Genomic DNA, 25,136 nt, shown 5'->3' with positions numbered 1-25,136 from the left:
GAGAAAAGTCATATATAAAATTATGAACAAATTTTCTGGGGAGATAAAATTTAATAGACTACAAAGAAAAAACTAAGTTTAATATTAATAATTCATATGCCCCTGCCAGTATTCTGCAGCCATCTGTAGCCCAAAAGGTCAGTTCTTGCTGTGACGGTGCTGACAGCATGTGCTAGATTCCTGCATCAGCTCCTTTTGAGTGTTTGTTTCTCTTTTTTATCCTCAGTTTTCTGCACTTCTAGCATGGAATTTCATCAGATGTGTACTCATGTCCAACACACTCGCCACTTCTGTGCTTTTACTTACCCAATGAAAACAGCTACTAAGCAAAATTCAAGGACATTCATTAATGCAAATAAAGCTTATAATAAAATAGATTTTTAACTGCTAGACTAATCGTTTACTTCATAAGCACTTCTCTGGACTGGTATTATAGATATATTAGCAGCAGAAATCGATAAGCAACATACACTTATACACTTCCTATTTACTTGCTCTGAGCTCAGCAAGATCCTGTTCTGAACATGAGGGAATACTATTAACCAGTAAGATGTGAACCACTGAGCTCAGATTCTGAAGGTGCCTGCAGCGGTCCAAGGTAATCATGCATAACAGAACCACTCAACTGAAGATTAAAAACTCCAGTGTCAATTAGGCTTATCCACTCCTTTTGGCACAGTGAAATCTCAATGCTTTTATGACACTGCTTTGCCCTGGTCTACACGGGGGGTGCGGGGGGTGGGGTGGGGAAATCGATCTAAGTTATGCAACTTCAGCTACATGAATAACGTAGCTAAAGTCGACATACTTAGATCAACTTACCGTTGTGTCTTCACCACAGTGAGTCAACTGCTACCACTCCCCCATCGACTCTGCCTGCACCTCTCGCGGCGCTGGAGTACAGGAGAGCGCTAGACTAGACACGATAAATCGACCCCCGCTGGATTGATCGCTGCCCGCCAATCCGGCGGGTAGTGAAGACATACCCCAAGTCTAGTAATAGCAAATTGGTGTTTCTTGGCTCCAGGTGAATAGATGTGACAGCCAGTGAGGAAAAGAAACCAGCATGAAGCAAGTTAATATTTGACAACTGCAACCTCTTGCTCTTCAGCCTTTACACTGCCACACTAGCCTTTACCCAAAATGCAAAATGACACAGCTAAAGACACCTTCCACTGCATCATCCCTATCTCTGGTTCACTGCAATGGTTTCCTTTCTTTTTGTGTATGAAGTATAAGCTCCTCGTCAGGTCCTCAAAGTGGAAATTGCAGAAAATATCTCTGAAGAGCCAGCTGGTCAAATGGAATGGAAAGATGTACAGGATACACGCGAGGATGGCTGCTCAGCCCAAGCAATAAGAAAATCAAGCTAGCCTACAAAGAGAGCTTCAATCCTACAAGGGAGACAGGTGATCCTTGTTGGGGATTCAATACTAAGAAGAACGAAAAGAATGTTCTGCAAGGAACAGCCAGACTACAAGATGATGAGCTGTCTTCTCAGAGCCTAGACATCACTCTAAGATTGGAGAGGCTTCTGAAGTCGACAGGCAACAATTCACCAGTAACGACGCATATCGGCACCAAAGACAATGTATTATGGGATATCTCACAGATTATGGATGACTTCAGGGAACCTGAAAGGGTGCTGAAGATAGTCCACATGATTTTTGCTTGGATATCCCTTCCCATCCCACAAGGCTGTACAGCTTGGATGGCATCAGTCACAGATCCTAGTGAGCATCTCTTCCTGGTCACACTCTAGGATTGCTGTGGGGGAATCCAGGCCTCTTGCTCTGGATTCCCAAGACTGTTTCAAGCTCCGGGAGCCTGAATGGAGTCCAGCCACTCCCCCACGCTCAGCATCCCTAGGCACACACCTATCTGGTGTCCCCCTCCCCTCAAGCATTGGAACCCACTGTCCAGCCCCCAGCCCCTCTGGGCACAGTGCTGACCCTTCGGACTCCTCAGTACTTGAGTACTCCTCTCCCAGAATTCCACCCCAAGATATGAAGCCTCTGGTTTACAATTTAACTCCCTCTGGGGCACACAGCAATTGTGAAGCAGTCAACACAAACACACTTTGTTCAATCTATCAACTTTATGCTCTTTATATTTAATTGTGCGCAGGAGAGTTCAGATCACAGAAAACAATGTAACATCCCAAATGCATTGTTCCTCATCTTTTCTTGGAAGAGAATGTGTGTCCCATCGGTAAGTCAGACAGGCAGGCAGGGTCTTCCACCCCGTTGCCCACCCCGCCCTGGCAGCAGCCTCTCAACTTATTCTGGTGAAGATGGCTCCCTTTTGCTCCTGATCTGCAAGCTGCTGGATTTCCAGATGCACTCCATCCCTCTCCTGCTGCAGCTTCTCCTGCTCTAGCTGTTGAGCTGTCCACAACTCCTGTTGCAGTGGTGTACTCCATCCAAATTAGTGATCAACATTACCCCAAAGAGCCACTGTAGTGTGAATTCACTGCTTCATTTACTACAGTACTATATATTCATATTTAAACAGTATGACGGGTAAATATTTAGTTTTTATATTATATATATATTATTCTTACAGCAAAATAAAAATACTTGGTCAGTCTTTTTATCAACTACAATTGGTTAACAACATAGGAACAGCCTCCTGGTGGGTTAATAATTCAATCACAGGGCGTTTCAATAGCACGTGCTGTAAAGAGCCGCAGGAGACGCATTGAAGAGCCACGTACATCTCGTGAGCCTGCATCTGAAGATCACTGTTGTAAAATGACCATCGATCACCTAGTCCGGCTTGCCAAGCTGGCAAGATACACTGGAATGCCCAAGGGGACGGTCTGTGACTCCATGGTAAGACTGTTATAGTGCTTTAGGAGCTCACACTTGCTACTGGGTTAGTGAAAGTTAATTATAGAACATACAACCAGCTTGGGGTTTCTGCCCTGAAACTGGGATACAGCATGACAGTAACTGCCCCCTCCCCACAACCAGTTCCCCATTTTCTTACATAATCCCTAATTTGAACTGAAATCTCAGCAGTCCCCTTTTTTCAGAATGTCCCAAAACCTTCTCCCAGATGCTTCAGGGAGATTTTAAACTTTTGCAACAAAGCTTATTGACACTGATCACAATTTTTATAATCTTCTGTGTTCATAAGGGAGAAAGTGTCCATTATTTGTCACTGACAAAAGCCTTGGAGCCAGATATCGTACCCTGGGGGACTTCAATCTGAGTAACATATGCTGGAGGTCTCATGCTTCCTCTACTAAAACAGCCTCAGAATGTATAAATATTATAGATGACAATTTCCTAACTCTAGGGGTGTTGCATCCAATATGGGGGGGATTTTATGTTGGACCTCATCTGGGCAGCTAAAGAGGCACTGATGACAGAACTAAAAATTAGTGGTAACTTAGGCACAAGTGATCCTGACCTGACTGGATCACATTTGTTATGTGCAATCAGAATGAAGTCTAACTTGGTATTACATACTGCATATGTGGTGCTTTACTGGTCCAATTTCACAAAGCTGAAAACAATTAGGAGTCAGATCAGTTGGGGGAAAGAATGTAAATGGAAAAAATTGTGAATAATAATTGGGAATTGTTTAAGAACATTTCACTAGATGCCCCAAACGCCGTATTTCCACAATCAAAAAGAAGGCCACACTAGTTAAAAAAAACAAATGGGCTTAGTAAGGAAATAAGGGTAGCTATAAGAAGTACATTATTTATATATTATGTGATACAGCTTGGCCAGAGGGCAGCAGGAGAGTGTTAAAAGGGAGCCTTATTCCCTGTAGAGGGAAGAAAGTTTGCTATAAAATAATTAAAGCACCTGAAGCCAATGAAAGCACCTGAAGCCAGTCACATAATTAAAAAACCCTGCTTCAATCAGACAAGAGGAGGAGTTGAAGCAGAGTGGATTGGTGTTGGAGCAGAGAGCAGTTTGGAGGAGTTGAAGCAGAGGAGAATTTGGAGAAGTGCTGCGGTGGGCTAAGAAGGCCAAGACCCTAGGTAAAGGGACACCTGGCTTGTGCAGAGGGAGGGCAGGAAGCCCCACAAGCTGAAGGGCAGGAGAGGGAAGTAGCCCAGGGGAAGGAACCGCTAGTTTTAGTGGTTTACCGCTATCCCTAAGGCCCCTGGGCTGGGACCCGGAGTAGAGGGCAGGCCCGGGTCCCTCCCTCTCCACTCCCCTCATCTAGGACACTAGTGGGGCAGTTAATACCCCAATTCAGGGGCAAGAAACAGTGCCCTGAACCCACCTCCCCCCCCCCAAGAAGAGAAAGTGCGAGACCCATCATAGTAGTGCCGGCAATATGCCACAATAGATATAGCTATATAAAAACAAATTGAGGAGAGAAGTAGATAGTAATTAACATAGAACAGAAGCTAGGAATTGCAAAAAATTAATAATGGAAGTAAAAGGTCACAAGGAGAAATTTATGACCAACAAAGTTAAGGATAAGCAGCAGCAGGTTTTTTTAAAAGTACACTATATTAGGAACAAAGAACCCTACCATTATTATTGGCCCACTTCTAGATGGAAATGGTAGCATTGTCAGCAACAGTGCAGAAAAGGCAGAAGCATTTGATAAATATTTCTGTTCTGTATGGGGGTGGGAGGGGAAATCAAATGAGGTATATTGTGATGATGATAATGAAACTTTTCATTCCAATAGTAACTCAGGAGGACATTAAACAGCAGCTACTAAAGTTAGACATTTTTAAAATCAGCAGGTCTGGATAACTTGCATCCAAGAGTTTTAAAAGAGCTGGCCAATGAACTCACTGGACCATTAAAGTTGGTTTCAGTAACTCTTGGAACATCGGGGAAGTTCCAGAGGATGGCAGGAAAGCTAGTGTGCCAATATTTAAAAGTGATAAATGGGACAATCAACATAATTATAGGCATATCAGCCTGACATCATTGATACTGGACTCAATCGCTAGAGAATTTAACGAGGGTAATATAATTAATGCCAATCAACATGGGTTTATGGGGAAAAGATCCTATCAAACAAATTTGTTTGGTTTTTTTTTGAGATTACAAATTTGGTTGATAAAAGTTAATGTCATTTACACTTCTGTAAGACATTTGACTTGGTACTGCACAGAATCTTAATTAAAGAACTAGAAAGATAGAAAATTAACACTGCACGCATTAAATGGATTAAAACGAGCTAATTGACAAGTCTGACAATGTGAGTGAGGTAATATCTTTTATTGGACCAACTTCTGTTGGTGAGAGAGACAAGCTTTCAAGCTACAATGTAATTGTAAATGAGGAATCATCATTGAGCAGGTAGGTTTCTAGTGGGCTTCTGCAGTGCAGTTCTTGGCCCTATACAATTTAACATTTTTATCAATGACCTGGAAGAAAATCTAATATCACTGATAAAATACCTACATGGGGAACAGAAGATCAGTAATGGGCTCTTCAGTCTATCAGAGAAAGGTATAAAACGTCTGAAGCTGAAGCTAGACAAATTCAGATTGGAAATTTTTAGCAGTAAGGGTAATTAACGAGTGGAACAATTTACCAAGGGCTGTGGTGGATTCTCTGGTAACTTTTAAATCAAGATCGGATGTTTTCCTAAAATATATGCTCTAATTCAAACAAATGTATTACGGGAAGTTCTCTGGCCTGTGTTATACAGGAGGTCAGACTAGATCATCACAGTGGTCCCTTCTGGCCTTATAATCAATGAATCTATTTTTCTGAGGGCTACATCACTCCTCCCATGTCCACATCTCAGCACATTTCTTCCTCTGTCTTGTACTCCACTAAATCTTCTGCTTTTACTACTCTGTCTCTGCCTCTCAGTCAACTCTGAACAAGTTTCATACCACCACCCATTATGTTTAGAATAGCCTCCATCCTCCTGTGTGTCAAGCAACCTCCTCTCCTTCTTCAGATCTGTCCTTAAAACCCACTATTTTCATTTAGCCTTCCAATGCTTATCTCCTTTCTGGTGCACTCAGTATCTTAATTTATCCTCCACACTTCTTCTCTGCTCCCTATATCCCTGATAACGTCACAGAACTTTACAGGGTACAGGAAGCATCATAAAGCAGGGACTGTTTTATCCTCTTGGATGGGAACCTGAGTAATAGTTGGAAGTGTCTAAAGGGGAGGACTAGTTCTTTAAATGACAGGCTAGTATTCTGAGCTCAGAAGAGCAAGCAGGAGAAAGGCATGAATCCCAAATTAATCCAGGCACTTAAATCGCGGAGTAGAGAGGAAGAAAATTAGTGATAACTGAGTGAGCTCCCCAGGACGGTGCAGTGTCTTTCTCCCAAATGACACACAAGTAGTTGGGCACTTCAAGGGTCTTAACTTCCTGCTGCTGACCTACCCCTGGAAGGAAGGAAGGAAGAATAGTTCTGACTTGACCATGAGGAAAGATAGTCCAGTTGCTCTTGGAGGCATAAGCTATGCTGCACATTGCTCCCTCGTCTCTCAAATCAGGCTCCAGATACCAAGACATATACAGAGAGGAAGAAAAACATTCCAATTATCACTTTCTAACACAAACGCTAGTTCACACATTCCTGGGAGATTGTTTATTTTTGCTGTTCTGCAGACTATACAGCCAGTTACATTAAGAACAGCTATTTCCTGCTGTAGCTCATACTAACACAAAACTAAGCAAAAAATCGCAAGTTACAAATACTGGCTGAGGTGTCATTGGCAAAAACCACTGGGACAAGAAAACTAAGAAGGGACACATTTTGCCAAGTGCCAAAGATACAGACTTATTACTCTGCCAACTGTAAATCCTTCCTGTATAATAAAACAGGAGCAGGTTATTGCACCGCATAACTTCTCTGTGGACATGAACAACGTTTACAGGGAAGGTTTCATAATCCTTTAAAGAAAAAGCATCCACAAAAAATTTTGTTGAGGAAAATGTTAATCCCAGACCAAACTGGCTTTAGTTAAATAAAATCCATTTTACAATAGCTATGGTCATACAAGAGGGAATTTACAGAGGAAAGGTAAAGTCCAAAAACAAAGTCAACTCAGAACATGGCCTTAGTAAGGCTATGTACACACAACAGCTTATATCGGTGTAAGTTATGTTGCTCAGGGGTGTGAATAAGCCCACCCTGCCCTCCCCCCCGCCCCCGAGTGACATAAATTACACTGACCTAAGCACCGGTGTGGAGAGTGCTAAGTCAACAGGAGAGCTCTCTCCCCTCAGCTTGCAGGGGTTCTCAAAATTCATTGCACCGTGCCCCCCTTCTGACAACAAAAATTACTACACGACCCCAGGAGGAGGGACCGAAGCTTGAGCCCACCCATGCCCCACCGCCCCAGGTGGGGGGCCAAAGCCAAAGCCCAAAGGCTTCAGCCCATGGCAAGGGGCCTGTAACCTGAGCCCCAGCGCCCAGGGCTGAAGTCCCCTGGCTTTAGCCCCAGAAAGCCTAAACCAGCCCTGGTGACCAATTAAAACAGGGTCACAGCCCACAGTTTGAGAACCACTTAGAGCATCTTCACTACAGCGGTGCAGCTGTACCACTGTAAGCTCTGTAGTTTAACTTAACTGGTAGCACAAGCACCTTCCACCGGAATAAGAATCAAGGAGCTTTTCAGGCCCTGGGCATACCCCATTACCTACCGAATCAGCATCATACACCACAGCAAAGAGAGGTCTCGTCACCATGTCTAGCCCGTGTTTATGGTTTGCCTAGAGCAGTGGTTCTTAACCTTTACTGCAGCCTGCACCCCTTTGGTTCTCAAAATATATTCTCATGCCCCTTATCAAAAATCGTTGAAGTAGGTCACTTCTTTAAACCTAGATACATTTTTTGTTTGTATATTACAGTAATCATTAAATGTATAATGTTAATACATAGGTTTGATGAAACAAAGTAGTTGTACTTACATGCCTGCGTTTAATTTGTGTTTTCAATCATTTACCTTCTAAAAAAACCTGGCATGTCTCGCACCCCTAGAAAGGGCATCTCACACCCCCAGAAGGTGCATGCACCCCAGGTTAAGAACCATTGGCCTAGACGTACAACTCATCACCTGGTTAAAATTAAAAGGTTTAATGGAAGTGAGGTGTTCACAGAATGTTTCTGACACCCCATTAAAAAAGGAAACTGGAACATGATATAAGCAACTTGGACGTGGCAGGTTTACTGGGGAATTTTTTTTAATTGCATTTAAGAGCTACTCACATAATTAAAAGCAGTAAATACTCTTCCTCTTTCAGCAAGGAATAGAATAGATTTCTAGTTCCTCTAGAGGAAATTCTGAGGGAGTAAAGCAGTGGCTCTCAACCCTTCCAGGCTACTGTACCCCTTTCAGGAGTCTGATTTGTCTTGCGTACCTCCAAGTTTCATCTCATTTAAAAAATACTTGCTTACAAAATCAGAAATAAAATTACAAGTGTCACAGCACACTATTACTGAAAAATTGCTTATTTTCTCATTTTTACCATATAATTATAAATCCATTGGACTATATTGTACTTACATTTCAGTGTATAGCATATAGAGCACTATAAACAAGTCATTGTCTGCATGAAATTTTAGTTTGTACTGACTTTGCTAATGCTTTTTTTATGTACCCTTTTTCAAACTTAGCAGCTAGTCAAATTTCAGTGCCCTGAAGATGTTCGAGGTGGAAGGAGAAATGTATGGAGTCTGATATTTTCTCTATTGCAATCTTCTTGCACTAGAGAACTGTATGTAATGACTGTAAAAAGTCCTGCTTCTCCAAGTACAGGAGGAACCAAGAACAAAAGGAGCAGTTTCATCACTTATAGCCCCAAGCCTCTTTAGCCAACAGCAGACCCAAAAGTACTCTCTAGCTTTTTCCAGGGTCACGGTGCACTTACAAGCTATTGCGTGGCTTTCTTCCTGCCTCAGTCTCTCACAGTTTCTGTTACCATCAACAAGATTTTAACTCAACCCATAACAAGGTTTCATACAGCTCATAACAATAGAAACAGATACCCTTTTGAATGAAAAAACAAAAACAGTAACAATTTGCTGTTATGCCATTCACGAATACTAAAATCTCTCCCCTTTCCAAAACTGCCCCTTGTCAAATTAATGTCTGTTTCATTTTCATCATACTAGTACTGTATTTCTACAATTTATTACTCTTGGTGAAGGTATAATTAGAACCAAGTACTCTCACGGAGCTGTTTAAGTGAACAAGTCTCTTGGCCATTTATGTAAAATAAACAATTGATTTTGGTAAATTAAAAATTACATTTTTATCCCTTCCACATTGGTTGGAGCTGAAATACTGAAATCAAAGAACGGGTCACTGATTTTGTCAATCGTTATACTGAGAGGTTGACCTAAGTCAACGCACAGCCAAAGGTCTGATCTGACTCCAAATTGCGAGTGTAGAAGAAGAAACTCACTGTAAAGTTTGCTGGTCATGCAAGACACTAGAAAACAAGGGTGATCAGAGCAAGGGGATTGAATAACTGTACCACCGTGTGCTCCTTTATTCAGCAATTACCAACATGCCATAAATTAAAAAAGCAAAGAAACCCAGAGATAGAGCCACAGAGAGGTGGTCATGGGAGGAGAAAGGAGTGCTGATGAACAGGGCTGGATGGGGCAAGCATAACAGCTTCAAAATTAAAGGGACATCGTTTGTGGTGTGAAGTTTGAAAGTAGGAGCACATTTTCTTCAAGCACCTCAGTGTAAAATTGTGTTGCAGTACATCACTGTTGCTGGCATGAAGGGTTGATTATACCAAACACGTGAAGGGCCCTCTACGAGTACACCCTGAACTTGCATTATGGAGTTCAAACGCTGATTTCAAGTAGGGTTTATCTTAAACAACATGCAGGAAAAGGTATGCACAATTACACACTTCCCTTGTATACTCAATACATGATTGTGCATACAATCAGTGTAACTGCAAACAAATTAAGCATACCATTACACACAGTTTCCACTTACAATTGTGCATACATATTTTTAAAATTAACTCCCTTATGTTTCCTACAGGAGTAGGGCCCTACCAAATTTGTGGCCGTGAAAACTGCGTCACAGACCGTGAAATCTGGTCTTTTGTGAACTTTTACCCTATACTATACAGATTTCACGGGGAAGACCAACATTGCTCAAACTGGGGCTCCTGACCCAAAGAGGGCTGCAGGGGGATCACAAGGTTATTATACAGGTTATTGCCACCCTTACTTCTGCACTGCCTTCAGAGCTGGGTGGCCGGAGAGCAGCGGCTGCTGGCCAGGTTCTGAAGGCAGTGCCCCGCCAACAGCAGTGCAGAACTAAGGGTGGCAATACCATATCTTGCCACCCTTACTTTTGCACTGCTGCTTTCAGAGCTGGGTGGCTGGAGAGTGATGGCTGCTGGCCAACAGCCCATCTCTGAAGGGAGCAGCACAGAAGTAAGGGTGTCAATAAGATATAGTACAATACTCACTATATAAGTGAGGCATCCTTATTTCTGCCTTACTGCTGACAGTGGTGCTGCCTTCAGAGGTGGGCTCCTGGCCAGCAGCCACCACTCTGCGATGGCCCAGCTCTGAAGGCAGCACCCAGGCCAGCAGTAAGGGTGGCTATACTGCAACCCCACTACAATAACCTTGCGACCCCCCTCCCACAACCCCTCTTTTGGGTTAGGACCCCTACAATTAGGACACCATGAAATTTCAGATTTAAACAGCTGAAATCATGAAATTTACTATTTTTAAAATCCTACAACCATGAAATTGACCAAAATGCACCATGAATTTGGTAGGGCCCCATATATAAGAAATCAATATGGGCTAAAGCAAGAGTTTTCATGACTTTCCAGCTGAAGCAGACAATTAAGCCTCTGACAGAAAACAAAAACTGCTGATTTGGTTTATTGCAATACCAAAAAAACTCTGCCATTAGCCTAGCTCTAGGGAATTTTTGGTTATATTGTAAACAACGGGATGGGATATTTGGGAAATGTTAAACAAAATGCATGAGAAAACTATGGATTATAGACTTAGTCATTTTCAAACTTGTATGTCCACAAACTCCCAATTGAACTGGGAAAATTCTAGAGGTGGTGACAGAGATTATCCAGTTTGAATTGCTACTACCATATCAAGATTAGACCCTTTTCTTCTAAAATGTGTGAATTAACTGCTCCAATTGAAGAGTGAAGTCCTTTTTCTCTTTAGGCATAAAATGTGTGTAGACAGAAACAGAAAGTGCAAGCTTCCCAACTCTACTCCATCAGTGCACAACAGCAGCCGCAACTTGGAGTGATCATGTCTATGGAAAAGAGGAGATTCAATCTATAGCTTCAATAATGTGACTGCCAACAAGGCTCCCCATTCATGCCAGCTTTGGTGGTGATCTTCTGTGATATGGATGTTTGTTCACTCGCAGCCAAAATCACCCACCAAATCATTTTACAAATGTCACTGAAGAGCCATAACTACTTTTTGCCATAATTGAACTAACATGGATTTCAACCATTAGCCTGGAAGTGAAATAATTCACACCATTAGCAGTCCTCAGAGCCATCCAGTATTCTGGCGAGTTTTCTTCCTAATATCAAGAATCTGTCTTCATTTAAGGGAGACAGTTGAGTCATTTGGATTTAGATCCCAGTCTAATTTACTAGCACAGGGCCTATTAAAATATGCCCACCGCTGGCACTCCATGTTTACCTGTGCGCGTGCAATCAGTGATCACAGAGAGCAAACTCTGCGCAGTTTGATTACAAATGTGACTTAGTGTAAGGAGACTTACAATGATTATTACAAGCTGGAGTAATGGTCACCACCGTCTATTAGATTATTTAAGTATGAACATACATAAAACATGAGTCAAAGTGTAATTTCAATGCTAACCCTCCACTACACTTATTATGCTGCCATGTTCCATTAGTATTCCTGTGAAATGTGGAACGTTTAGCAACCAAGCAGCTAAGCTCTACAAATTTATTTGAATTAAGAGCATTCTTATGCAGCACTGTTAATCTACACTTCTGTAGAAAACCAATTGTCTGCCTATGCCTGTTCTCCTAAGAGCAGGATTTAATTCTCAATGTGCAGGTTATAAAGCAGCAAAAAAAAAAAAAAAAACCTTGTTAAAATAAAACCAGTATAACTAACTCTTTTGCTCTCTGTGTATTTTAGAAATCAATAAAAGTAAAATGTGGCTCAATTTAAATGTTCTGACTTTAGTAGGATCTTGTCAGTAAAAATCCAACATATTTGAGATCCTTTTATTTTAATAAAGTTTCATGACTCACTTGCTACCAAAGCTATGTGATTTAATTCAACATTCAAAGCTTAATTCCAACTCTTCTGATAAAACAATTCTATAAATAAATAATAGATGAAGGCAGTGTCACTCTGGTGGCACATATATTCCATAGAACCAGAGCAGGAAGAATAAAACCTCTGCAAAAGTAGGCCTTCTTGATGAAAAGGGGGACGTGACAATATTCAGTTATTTTAATTACATTTACCAACGATCACTCTTAAAATTGGGAGATAGAGGTTTTCCCCTTCTTCCTCAATGTCTCTCTTCCAAAGAGCTTCCCTTTCAAGGCATCATGAGATCAAGCTTTACACAGCAAAAAAAGAATTCCATCTTATTCCCAAACCCTTGTGGGATAATTTTCTGTAACTAATAGTAAAATTAAGATTACTAGCTGGCCAAATGGTGTATGAAGAGACCTGAATTTGGGACTGCAGGAGACAACTTCCATATTCACTATGATAGTTAACAGCCTCTGTGTATGTGTATTTGGGGGCATGGGAAAGAATCCACAAGCATCCCTTTTAAGTGTGGTCTAGAATTGCTTTCTGTTTACCCATGAAAATCTGATAAATTAGACACAGTCTCATATAGCTGTTGGCTACATCCCTAACTAATGTGCATTCTGGTTATTTACAGAAGACAAGCTTTCTATCTCAAGCTCTTCATAGACTGCTTCCCACAGTGTAAAATACAAACCAGGAGATAAACACAAATAAGACCTCTCGAAGTCTCATTCCTCCCTTCTCCAAATGCTTGGGAGAGAAGAGGGGCTTTGTAGCACACTCTGAAGGCTAACAGACCTGGCCTCTGAAGGACCAGGGATAGGAGCCAATTCCAAATGTGAGGCTCCTGAGAGAAAACAAACTTCTCCCATTTACAACAAGGGAGCTCCAGCTTTAGCATCTCCACTGGCCTCAACTGCAGCAGTACAGCATGAGGAAAACATATTTCAGGTAACCTAGTCTCAAAAGCTATTAGATAATGCACTACACTTTTATTACTTTCTCCTAGACATTCCTGCAGAACTTCAGCCACTTCTTGCCTACCATCGTCACCACCAAAAGGATAATTATGAACCCTGACCAGTATACATAGGAACAGATAAGGCTGCTTAGAGGGATAGGTAAGCAGGGCAGATTGATTTAAATCAAAGCCTTTTAAATCACCAATTTGAATCATGATTTAAATCACCAAGCAGGAAACCTTAATTTAAAATCATCAATTTTAATCTTCTTTTGAATTTGTATGTTTTCATTATTTTTCTGAAGGCAGGCTGATCTCCTTCAGTTGGTAATCATTAAAACATATTGATTTCCAACTAAATATAGGCTTTACCCTAAACTGATGCTTCTTTTTGCTAACCAGGATGACACACTATATCTATACACATTTATTTAAATTATATAACTTTACATATATTCACATTCTTAATTTTTTTGCTCATCTTAGAAAATGGCGAATGTTTCACACTATATTTACTAGATTATTTTTATTTCTGTCAAGTTTTTTTTCCGAAGGAAACTAGAATTCAATTAAAATGCACAAAAACAGAATTGAGTCTTATTTTATTAGCTAAATAAAACTACATTAAATGTGCTGGATACATAAGAAAAAAGCTTCACATGTTCTGCATTTAAAACTAATTGATTTATTAAACAGAGGACGTATCACTCATAGGTAGTGAACTGAAATGATAATGCACGTGGTGACCAGAGACACAAGTTTTAGAACTGGAAGATCTCATCCTTTCACACCTAGCTTTCATGCATGGATTGGATGAGGAACATGAACTTTCTTGCTTTTTCAACTCCCTATCTATTTCTCAACTGTGAATGAACTATAGTCATTGAACTGAACTAGCTGAATAAACTGAAACAAAATGTTCTCTCTGCACCGGCTACTGCTATCAAACGCTCATTTAGCACTTCAACAAAGTCTGGTTCCAGGTGATTAGCCAGTGACTTCCTCCAGCTCAGTAGGCTGATTTCATAACTTCAGCAGCAAACCTATATTGCTTAATACTGGGTTTCTGTATTTAATTTAAATTATTTTCATAGATTATAATAAGGTTAGGCCTTAATATAAAGTTGTCAATTTCAAATTTAATTTTAAATAGGTTTGTTTAAAAAAACAACCTATATTTAATTCAAAATTTAAAAACCATCCATTTGTATCTACCCTTGGACAAGGCTTCACAAGATGATGCCAGCAGCCAAACATTGCTTTCCAATCCATCAAAGGCAGAAATAGACCAGAAAAGGAAGCTGTGAAAAGGAGAGAACAAAGTTGGCAGTCTGACTGAGGAGAGGTTAGGGAAAGGACTGCCTACCAGCCCCCTCAACTGATTAACAAACAGCACAATAGGTACCAAAGAGCCTGGCCCACGGCTGAAATGAATGTGGCTGCAACATGAAATTGAGAGAATAGGGGGAGGGTATGCTACGGCAAGCAAAAAAGAAAGAGAAGGGATTTTCAGGAATCACTGAAGGACACAAAAGGATAGGAAGACATTATTTAGGGCAGTACTTGAGGCATAACAGAACAATGAAATGAAATTAAGAAACAGGGTGAATATCAGGGAACACTTCTTAATAGGGAAATTTACTAGACAGTCAAATTGCCTCCCAAGTGAAGTAGGGGAAGCCCTATTACCCTAATTATTTAAACTTATAATAGTCAGAAACGAACTCTCAGAGACTAGTTAAAAGTTGTGCCTCACATCACTGGAAAGGTAGCTGCCCTTTGATTAGCTGTAATTTCTCAGATTCTGCCTATAACCCCAATGCCATAATAATCTGGTTATTCTGGATACCCCACCTCCTCACAGGTATTACCGCCACTAGTTCAGATACAATATGCTACTCCTGGAACAGGTCTCAATTCTCATGATCTACTTAATGGATACAGAAATATAACAAATGCACTTTGCTCTGCTGTTTGAAATGAATCTGCTTTTAAGAAAAAAGAGCAGCAACCATACAGTATGTATGTATACTGTTTCCCTTATTGCTGGTTTTTACATGGATCCAAACATTTTAAATTAAGTGAAGGCTGCAAACATTACGTGGCTCTCAAGGAAACATATAATTTAGAGAACTATCAGATTAGCATATTGGGACCTGTCATGGAGGCAGACACATGTGTGTCCTCTACGCTATATTATATTGTTATTAGCACAGGTAGGGCCTTCAAAAAATTAAGCAAAGACTTTGGGTCGGAATTGGGCTTCCAACAAGTGACTTAAAAGCATAAACTCCATTGAAAGTCAATGGGATTTGGCTTTCTAAGGGACTTAAGCATTTTTTAAAATTCTACTTTAGAATTCCACCCCCCCAGCAAAAAAAAAAATTCTGAGACTTCAGTATGCACCACTTAAACCCGGTTTAACTGAGAACTCCCCTGCATATGCGCTCATACACATTGCTCTAAACACATTAAAAATAAGATCCCTTCTACAACGCTGGAATCTAAAATTCTTTGGTGCCTCTTGAAAAGAAAAGGGATAACCACAGCCTTCCAGCCATCATTCTCTCTCTCATTAAAGCAAGTTCTTAAGTCCAACAACTCATGAGCTATTACTAAGCCTGTAACAGTTGCTATATCTCCCTGTACATTAACCACACCACTATCTCACAATGCTTCACACAGAAAAGGTGTTCTATACAATACCTAGCTGGTCTGTATTTAAATAAAGTTACTTGCTTTTCTGGATAAATCAGTAACCTTTAACAATCACTTTTAATGGGCTGTGTGAATTACTGGCAATAAGAACTGGTTCAGATTTTTTTACCCTCTATTCACCTACAATTGTTTACACTTTGTTTTAATTTATGTACAGATTACCAGGGTGGAGCTGACTTCAGTTAGCTGAATGGAGGGGATGACTGAATGTTTAATAACCTATATTTATAGGTTATTAAAGTGTTAATTTCTTTAATGAAGCACCAGCTAGATTTTAAGATCCATTCCTGGTGTTTATTCACTACATGAAATCATAATAAGTATCTATGAGATCACAGCTGATTGCTGAGAAAACAAACAACACAGGTAGGAAAAAAGCAATAGAAGCAGAAGACATCTAATAAAAACACACCAAAATAGTTACTGGGATTTAGGATAACAAAGGGAGATAAAGAAAATAGAGAAGACAACAAAACAAAATAATTTCTAAATTAAATTATCCAATATTTCAATTGTTCATAGTATAGCCCTATACTCTAGCAGGAAAAGTGGCTAGACACATATGAATGGCAGATGTGTACAAAGAATACCTGATAAAGTTAATCAGATTCACAGTGACACCCATCTATATGCTACAAAACAAACCATTACTGATCCCAAGACAAAGAAAAGCTCACTTGACACAAGTGACAAAGTTCAATGTAGATGCACCAACAATAAAAGTTTTGTGGCCTGCGCTATACAGGAGGTCAGACTATCACAATGGTCCCTTCTGGCCTTGAAATATATGAATATTTATGGTTCAGAAAACTTTACTGCCCAAGTTGATGGTTCAAGATTTGCTCCTGCCCTCTTCAGTTAAAATAATAGTATATAAGATAAACAATAATTCTGCAGTTACGGTCACACAGGGCCAGCCTTGCTCAGACTGAGTAGCACCGTACCCCACGAAAAGCTCCACTGAAAATAATGGGGCCTCTCAGGGAGGAGAAAGGTGCCACTTGGCATAAGGAGGGATAGTAGAATCTGGCCCACAATGATTAGTGTAACCATTTTGAAACAGTTTTCAATAAAATTAGACATTCACTGTGACTATAGTATACATCATTATGTGACGAAACAGAGTTGGATTTGGAGCCACTCTTATTTGAGCATATACTATAAACCAGTGAGAATGGATTTCAGGAGCCTTGATCAGGTCAGTCTCATTCCTGACCCCTGACAAGAGAGCTTTTCAGGCAGGGGAGAAAGATAAATTAGAAGATTCATAAAAGAACAGTAGTCAATGAGAATCCAAGGAGAGGGATATGGTCATCATACACCTCAGTTCAAAAATAAAACACATATGGAACTGTCTACTCTCTCATTCAAGATACACAGTGAGATTTCAGCTGGGTCAAGCAGAGCTTTACATTCTGTGCCAGATTTAGTTTGGGTTCTAATCTTAGAGCCTGAACGTTAGTCCCCTTATTGTTTTGCCAAACCAAGATTTCAGCAGTTGACTCTGATAGCTTCAAGAACACTACCTGCTATTCTTCAGTCTGAAAATCAAAAAAACTGTGCATATTCCCTCTACCAGCTCTATAGCAATTAACTGACATACTCTGTTCCCAGTACTGTGTTCTCAAAAGAGAGGATGCTGGGGTACAAACATTTTGGTATGACAAGATGCTTAGAGCCCTGCACAGATATAAAATTTGTATCCGCATCTGATCCACAAACATGGTCCAGATGAAGATATCCATATATACGCAGGGCTTTAAGGATGCTTACATAACTGTTTTTTTTATTTAATAGCAATAATATGCTTAATTCCAGCTTTATTCAAAAATAAAAGGAGGGAGGGAAAATCCACAGCTGATGAGAAAAAAAGGCAAACTAAAAATATTTTCAAACTTTTTGAAGGTTAGCATTAAACATTAAAAATGGACTTGCCCTTTCAAACACTCTTTGGGAAATCACCACTCTTTGTAATTGCTTATATTTTGATGGACTTTTCATCTTTAATCATATATGCTGAACTACTAACTTCTGCCTTCATTAGAAGCCTAAAAACTATTTTCCAATAGGACATTCATATGCATTTATTATAAAAATCTTTTTTTTTTAAAGTATTAAATTTAGTGCTCATGGAAGGTGCCCAGCTGACAATACTAGAAATCAAAGTCTTCTAGTTCAAACACAGACTTGGCATAGCATGGGCAGTAGTAATGCAAGCTTTTCACATACTGCTCTGATAATACACAGTAACACTGACTTGGAAAGAGCCTCTAGTGCAAAACAGTTCAGGATCCACAGACCATTTAGTCCTTTGCTTCTCGGCTGAGCCTACCCACACGTGGGTGTAGTGAAACTTAAGTATATATAAAAAAACCCAAAATCTTAGACTATAAGTACAGTCCTCCCTTTATATTACAATCTGCTTGTTCAAATATAACATCACAAAATTAGAAGTGTACTATATATAGAATACCTTTAATCTGCCTACCCATTCTAGACTAACAGATACTTTCATCCCACAATAAATTGGTGCTGTAGCACTATATTTCTAATGTCAGAAGTTGCACAAAATGTTTCATTAAAGAGAGAATGTCAAGGCAGATAGGCACAGAATTAAAACTATCAGCTGTGTTTTGGTTTTCAGAAATATGCAAGTTATGCTGCACCACTGTGCTTACTTGTAAGAAAACTAGGTAGGAAACTTACAAAAATTTTGCCTGCAGGAAGACAGGATTCTTGTATTTTTCATACCTTGCCTGCTCACAAGAACTAAGCGCACAGGCACAAGCAGCAAACTACTAAGAGCAACCTGTATGATCATGAATTCATCACCACCCGTTTGTCATTAATGATAACCCAGTTTCCCAGCGGACACAAGTTAAGTTTGTCTAAAATGCAGCCCTCTTTAGAAGAGCTGATAACATTTTACAGGATCAGGAAAATAGTGGACGTGTATTTTGTTTTGTTTATTTTTAAGTAGCATTTTTACAGTAGGTTAAGATTTGGGCCAGAAACAATTATCACGTCCCTATAATGAAACAAATCTCACTTTGACACTGTACTATTTTTTTAAGTGACTTCTGGAACATTTGAGCTGGAAAATGAGAGAGATATAATTCCATTTACCTAAAAATCTTCTTTGGCATAAAGAACTCACAGATAAGATGGGGATAAGAAAGATCAGAAAGGAAAAGGGATTCAAAAAATGAGAAGTTACTCTCCACTCCACCACAATGCCCAAATTAAGCAGGCATTTAGTTTGTGTTTGTTTTCAAAGGCAACTCTCTCATTCTCTCTCTGGTTCACAGGGCTGAGGATTTCAGTAGCACCAACATGTGGCTGTAGCCACTTCTAATATATATATATTTTTTTTGATAGCTTCACTGGGATATTTTACTTCCCAATTAGGCTTTTCATATAAAAGTGAAAATTAAACAGAAGCATATAAGCACCGCTGAATGACAAGCATATAAGCCTGTTTTCTTCTTATAGCAACTTCCATCCCAAAGCACTTCATGCATTTTACTAACTGTGCAAGTTATATAGTTCACAATAACACCACACAACAGTTTAGGTCAGGAAATAATGAACACTGTATCCAATTGAAACTACAGTTAATTTTTTGTGCATGAAAAACAAAGTTTGGGCAGGAATACACATGAGTTAATACCCTGATTCTTAGGGTATGCCTACACTGCCCGCTGGATGTGCGGGCAGCAATCGATCCAGTGGGCGTCGATTTCTCATGTCTAGTCTAGAGGCGATAAATCAATCCCCGAGCGCTCTCCCGTCGGCTCCTGTACTCCACCGCTGTGAGAGGCGCAGGCAGAGTCAACAGGGGAGCGGCAGCAGTCGACTCACTGTAGTGAAGACACCGCGGTGAGTAGGTCTAAAAGTACATCGACTTCAGCTAAGTTATTCACGTAGCTGAAGTTGCGTAACTTAGATTGCCACCCCCACAGTGTAGACCAAGGCTTAGTGTGAAATGACCATGTCAATGCAAACACGAAGATCCCACTGCACAATGACCTGCAGAATCCGCCAAAGACTAGATTAAAATCCCACAATCCTCTATGAAACCGCATCAAGACCCTTATACCCGACTTTGACACTGAGTCTCAATAGAGAGTCACATGGACAGTTTTCCATCTCAAAAATATTATGATCCTAATATTGTTCTGGTAAGAATGCATTACTCATATATTCCATGTAACATCCCAAAGAGGGTCTAAGCCCTCCCCCCACAGGGCAACTTCACAGAATATAATGTCTGCATATACTGCACTGTCTGCCCACACCATTAACCCAGGAGTGGCCAACCTGAGCCTGAGAAGGAGCGAGAATTGACCAATGTACATTGCCAAAGAGCCACAGTAATACATCAGCAGCCCCGCATCAGCTCCCACGCCCCCCGCTCACCTGATCAGCCCTCCCTCTCACCTCCCGATCAACTGTTTCCTGGCATGTGGCTTTAGAGACTATTTTTATTCCAGCTGCAGAGTGTTTTGCACTAATGCCTTTGGGACAACCATTGGGAACCACTAACACTGGTGAATCGGCTCATAAGATGATAAACTCACTTAAAATTAAAAATCAAGAATGGCTCTGTGTCCTCCCTCGTTTTGTTTTAACAGCCAGAAGCATTGATAGTTCAGAACCTACAGGTAAATGTTCTGCAGTAAACTGCATCTCCAAGATAGGGTAGCAGACCTTGCTCTTACGGGGAGGGATAGCTCAGCAGTTTGAGCATTGACCTGCTAAACCCAGGGTTGTGAATTCAATCCTTTAGGGGGCCATTTAGGGATCTGGGGCAAAAATTGGGGATTGGTCCCACTTTGAGCAGGGGGGTGGACTAGAGGATCTCCTGAGGTACCTTCCAATCCTAAGATTCTATGATCCTATGCAGGAGGCTCTGGTGGGAGTGGGAGGAGCGAGGGCACAGCAGATCAGGGGAGGGGGCGGGAAGGGATGGAGTGGGGGCAGGGCCTACGGCAGAGCCAGGGGTTGAGCAGTGAGCACTCCCCGGCACATTGGAAAGTTGGCACCTGTAGCTCCAGCCCCGGAGTCGATGCCTAGACAAGGAGCCACATGCTAACTTCTGAAGAGCTGCACGTGGCTCCGGAGCCCCAGGCTGGCCACCCCTGCCATTAACCTGATCCAGAGAAGTCCATTTTAAGATGTCATTAATTCCACTACTTTGTCAGGAGGGGCACCAGTTTTAAAGAAACTCAATGCAGCTGTTTAAAATGCATATAATTAGGAATAGCAACCAGCATTCATAATCTGTTAATATGTTCACTTCCACTGTAGTCATGCAACAAGTGCATGGGACCACAGAAAACCTAACTAGTAGGAACAAATAAACTCAGTGATGCATCCGAAAGCATGCTGCAGACCCTGGACTAAGGCCAGAACCTCCTTCGTATCCTTCCCCTCCTCCCCCACATAAACCTCTGCCCCAGAGCATTACCCGGTCCTTCATCCTCCAGCTCTGGGCCAGAGACTTGGAGCCCTCAATCTTCTCACAGTGCCGCTTCTTCATGAAGGCCAGAGGCAAGTTCCAGTCAGTCAGGTCTGACTCATCCTCCTCCCCGAGCCCCAGGAGAGGCGACTGCAGCATCTCGGACTCCATCAGGGGAGAAGGGGGCCAGGCGGCAAGTGCTCAGCAATCCCCAGCCCAGCACACGCTGGGGAGAGGAAGGGGCCGGTGGGGTCCCTATTCCGGGCGGGGCTCTGAGAGGTAGAAGGGGACTGTTCCGGCTGGAGCTCTGCGCGCCCCTTTCCCAGGTGCAGAGGGGAACAGCGGGCCCCTGTCCCAGGTGTCTGCGGGGCAGGGGGGGCTCAGAGCCGGCGAGTCTCCTCCTCGGGGGCGTCCGCAGACAGCAGCCCCGGCCGGGCTCTCCGCGACCCCGGGGAGGGCTGAGGTGTCGCTAGAAGCACTCGGGGGGGGGGGACCGGGCCTCTAGCCCCGCGGGCAATGCACGCTCCCCGGCTGCTGGGGCGGGAGCCGAACTCGGCCCATCGTGCCCTCCCCCGGCTCCTCCCCACGCACACGGGCCCCTGGCGGCTCGGCTGGCTTCGGCCCCCGTGGGAGGGGAACCGATCTGCAGCGCCGGAGAATTAAACTCCCCTCAGCCGCACACCAAGGAGGCGGCCATATTGCTACGGCCCACAATGCACCGCGGGGACGGGCCGCCGCGTGAGACAAACCAGGCCGGCCGCGTTCGGGATCGCAACTGCAGGGAGAGGCTGGGTTACCAGAGCCTCCTCTCAGCCTGCTGGCGCCGCCCAGTCCCTGGTGTGGGCGTGTCACGGCTGATCCCTCCCCCAAAACATCCTCTCAGCACCCCTAAATTCCCCAGAACACCACCCCCAAAACACTACAAACCCCCCACTGCACCCCCAAGTACTCCAGCCTTCTGCAAAACTCCCCAGAGCCCCCTGAGTCCCCCCAAATCCCCACAGGACCCCCAAACACCCTCCAGCACCCCAAAACACTCCAGGACCCCCCAAACACTCCCACAGCAACCCCAAACACCCCATACTCCCCAAACTCTCCAGAGCCCCCACACACACCCACAGCCCCCAAAACACCCCACAGCACTCCAAAACACGATACGCCCTACTATTCCTAAAGCATTCTCTAAGTCCCCAAACTCCCTTCAGCATCCCCAAAACACTCCAAACTCCCACCACACTCCCCCAAATATTCCAAACTCCCCCACAGTATCCTAGCCACGTTTAAGCTCCCCAAACTCCCTACAGCACCCCTAGCAAACCAAAACATCCTTTAATTCCCACAAATTCCCCATAGCACCCTCCAAATTGCTCCAAACTCCTAATTGCAGCCCCCCAAAACATTCCAAACTCCTCACTGTTCCCCCCCCCGAAAAAAGCGTTCAATAGTCATTACATCAGCTCCAAAAAGAAAAGGAGTACTTGTGGCACCTTAGAGACTAACCAATTTATCCCCACTCCCTACAACAGACTTCCAAACTCCCTTAAATGCCCCAAACACTACTCAACAAAATTTCCACAGCACCCAAAATATCCTCCAAACACCCCAAAACTCTTAACGTGGCCCCAAATTTCCCCAGAACCTCCAAAACATTGCTTCAACACCCACGAAAAAAATCACCCTCCAAAATCCCCACCCAGCAAAGCCCCACGAGAAACAGAAGCACACCCATAAGCAAGCCCATTTACACAAAAAGGGGACCACACTATCTAACTCAAGAGGAAGAGAAGGAAGGTACTGGGCTTGGCATAGGAGTCTCTATTCCATTTTCTCAAAAATAAAAAGAGTACTTGTGGCACCCTTAGAGACTAACAAATTTATTTGAGCATAAGCTTTCATGAGCTACAGCTCACTCCATCGGAGCATCTGATGAAGTGAGCTGTAGCTCACGAAAGCTTACGCTCAAATAAATTTGTTAGTCTCTCAGGTGCCACAAGTACTCCTTTTCTTTTTGCAGATGCAGACTAACACGGCTGCTACTCTGAAATCTGTCATTATGCAAGGCACTGAATTTTGTTCCATTTTCTATATAACCTTAGGGTATGTCTACACTACAGCGGCACAGCTACACCACTGCAATTGTGCCACTGTAGCGTAAACGTTTCCTACATGGACAGAAGGGGCTTTTCCATCAATGTAGGTAATACACCTCTCCAAAAGGCAGTAGCTATGTCAGTGGAAGGATTCTTCTGTCAATCTAGCTGCATCTACAGTGGTGGTTAGGTCAACCTAACAAGTCGCACAGAGCATAAAAATTTTCACAGGCCTGAGCAATGTAGGTAGGTCAATCTAATATTTAGCGTAGACCAGGCCTTAGTTTCCCTGAGTCTTGGTCAGCATTTCAGGCAAGTCAGCGTTTTTATGTCAATAGCTGAAGGCAATAAAGAATGCTCACTGTGGCGTGTGGTTGCCTGGGGTGAGGTGAAATGGGTCTAAAAATAAAGGTGTGCAGTACAACTTAAAGGGCAACCACTGTTTGTGCCTCCTTTGCTTCTCTTTAAAAAAAAAAAAATTCCCTGCCCCTAAAAGTCAAGTGTAGGATCAGCTTTTCATAGTGTTGCCAGCACCCAGTGCCGAGAGGCTGAACAACAGCTTGAGTTGGTTCGTTACCTGGTGTGCTACACCCAATAATCACAACGGGGTGGAGAAGCAGAAAAGTTTATTTGCAGCTGCAAAAAGGTACAGGGAGAATAAAATCTCAAATCCTGCACCAAGAGCAGGAAGTTACACAGGCTTTTATACATTCTTTTTCCCAGCATACTTATCCAATAGCAAGCTGCCCCAAGTATCCATATAGCCAGCCAATCCAGTTCCCAGCTAGTTCCCTGATTCTCTGTATCATTTGTTAAACTATACATAAAGCTGCTTTATTCAGCATTGTTCTTCCATATCTGCCCTGTGTGGCCTTGCTTAGTTTCAGGCAGTCTGACTCTGCAACATATTGTTGCAGATCCTCAGCATAACTGCTGTGTGTGCCTCCAGGCGGGGGGGCCAAGGACACTTGGGCCTAGTACGCAGAGCTGCTGCGAGTGCCTCCAGGCGGGAGGGGGGGGCAAGGACACCTGGGCCTAGTGCGAGGGGGCTTCATCGACACTCGTGGTCTTCCATCCCCTCGAGTTACCTAGTGGCCATGCCCCAGTGTCCCCAACAATAGGGTGACATTCCCTCCTTTCCCCCAAACAGCCCAAGGCTTAAGCAACACATAGGCGCAATTTTGAGTATGTGAGTGTGATATAGTGCTTGTCTACACTTGAAATGCCACAGCAGCACAGCTGCGCTGCTTTAGTGCTTCAGTGTAGACGTTACCGACGCCAGCAGGTGCGTTGCTTCTGTCAGCATAGGTAATCCACCTCCCTGAGAGGTGGCAGCTAGGTCAATGGAAGAATTTTTCTGTCAACCTAGCACTGTCTACACCAGGACTGAGGTTGACTTAGCTGTGCTGCTCAGGGGTGTGGATTTTTAACAATCTTGAATTATGTAGCTGGGTCAATCTAATTTTCTAGAGTAGACCAGGCCTTAGGCTTCATCTACACTTAAAGTTAGGTTGACATAACTATGTTGGTTAGTGTTGCCAGGTGTCCGGTTTTCAACCAGAACACCCGGTCAAAAAGGGACCCTCCCAAGCCTGGTGCAAATGAGCGAGTGAGTGAGGGTGGGGGAGAGGGAGTGATGGAGGGAGGGGGGAAGGAGTGAGCGGGGTG

At 42.6% G+C, this 25,136-nt stretch overlaps 1 protein-coding gene across 6 annotated transcripts in view; it reads right to left on the bottom strand.

Moving 5' to 3' along the window:
- RPTOR (regulatory associated protein of MTOR complex 1) overlaps nucleotides 1–22,126 on the bottom strand; it is a 313,806-nt gene extending 291,680 nt beyond the window's left edge. For all 6 annotated transcript variants that reach the window (XM_073312077.2, XM_073312081.2, XM_073312080.2 and 3 more), the window contains exon 1: nucleotides 21,388–22,126. In XM_073312077.2, the coding sequence (XP_073168178.1) occupies nucleotides 21,388–21,549 (162 nt within the window). In that variant the 5' untranslated portion in view covers nucleotides 21,550–22,126. The remainder of the gene's footprint in view (nucleotides 1–21,387) is intronic.
- Nucleotides 22,127–25,136: the final 3,010 nt, after the last annotated feature.

The sequence above is a fragment of the Lepidochelys kempii genome, chromosome 14, assembly GCF_965140285.1.
Source record: "Lepidochelys kempii isolate rLepKem1 chromosome 14, rLepKem1.hap1, whole genome shotgun sequence".
Taxonomy (NCBI): Eukaryota; Metazoa; Chordata; order Testudines; family Cheloniidae; genus Lepidochelys; species Lepidochelys kempii.
This window is presented reverse-complemented; position numbering and strand designations above follow the sequence as displayed.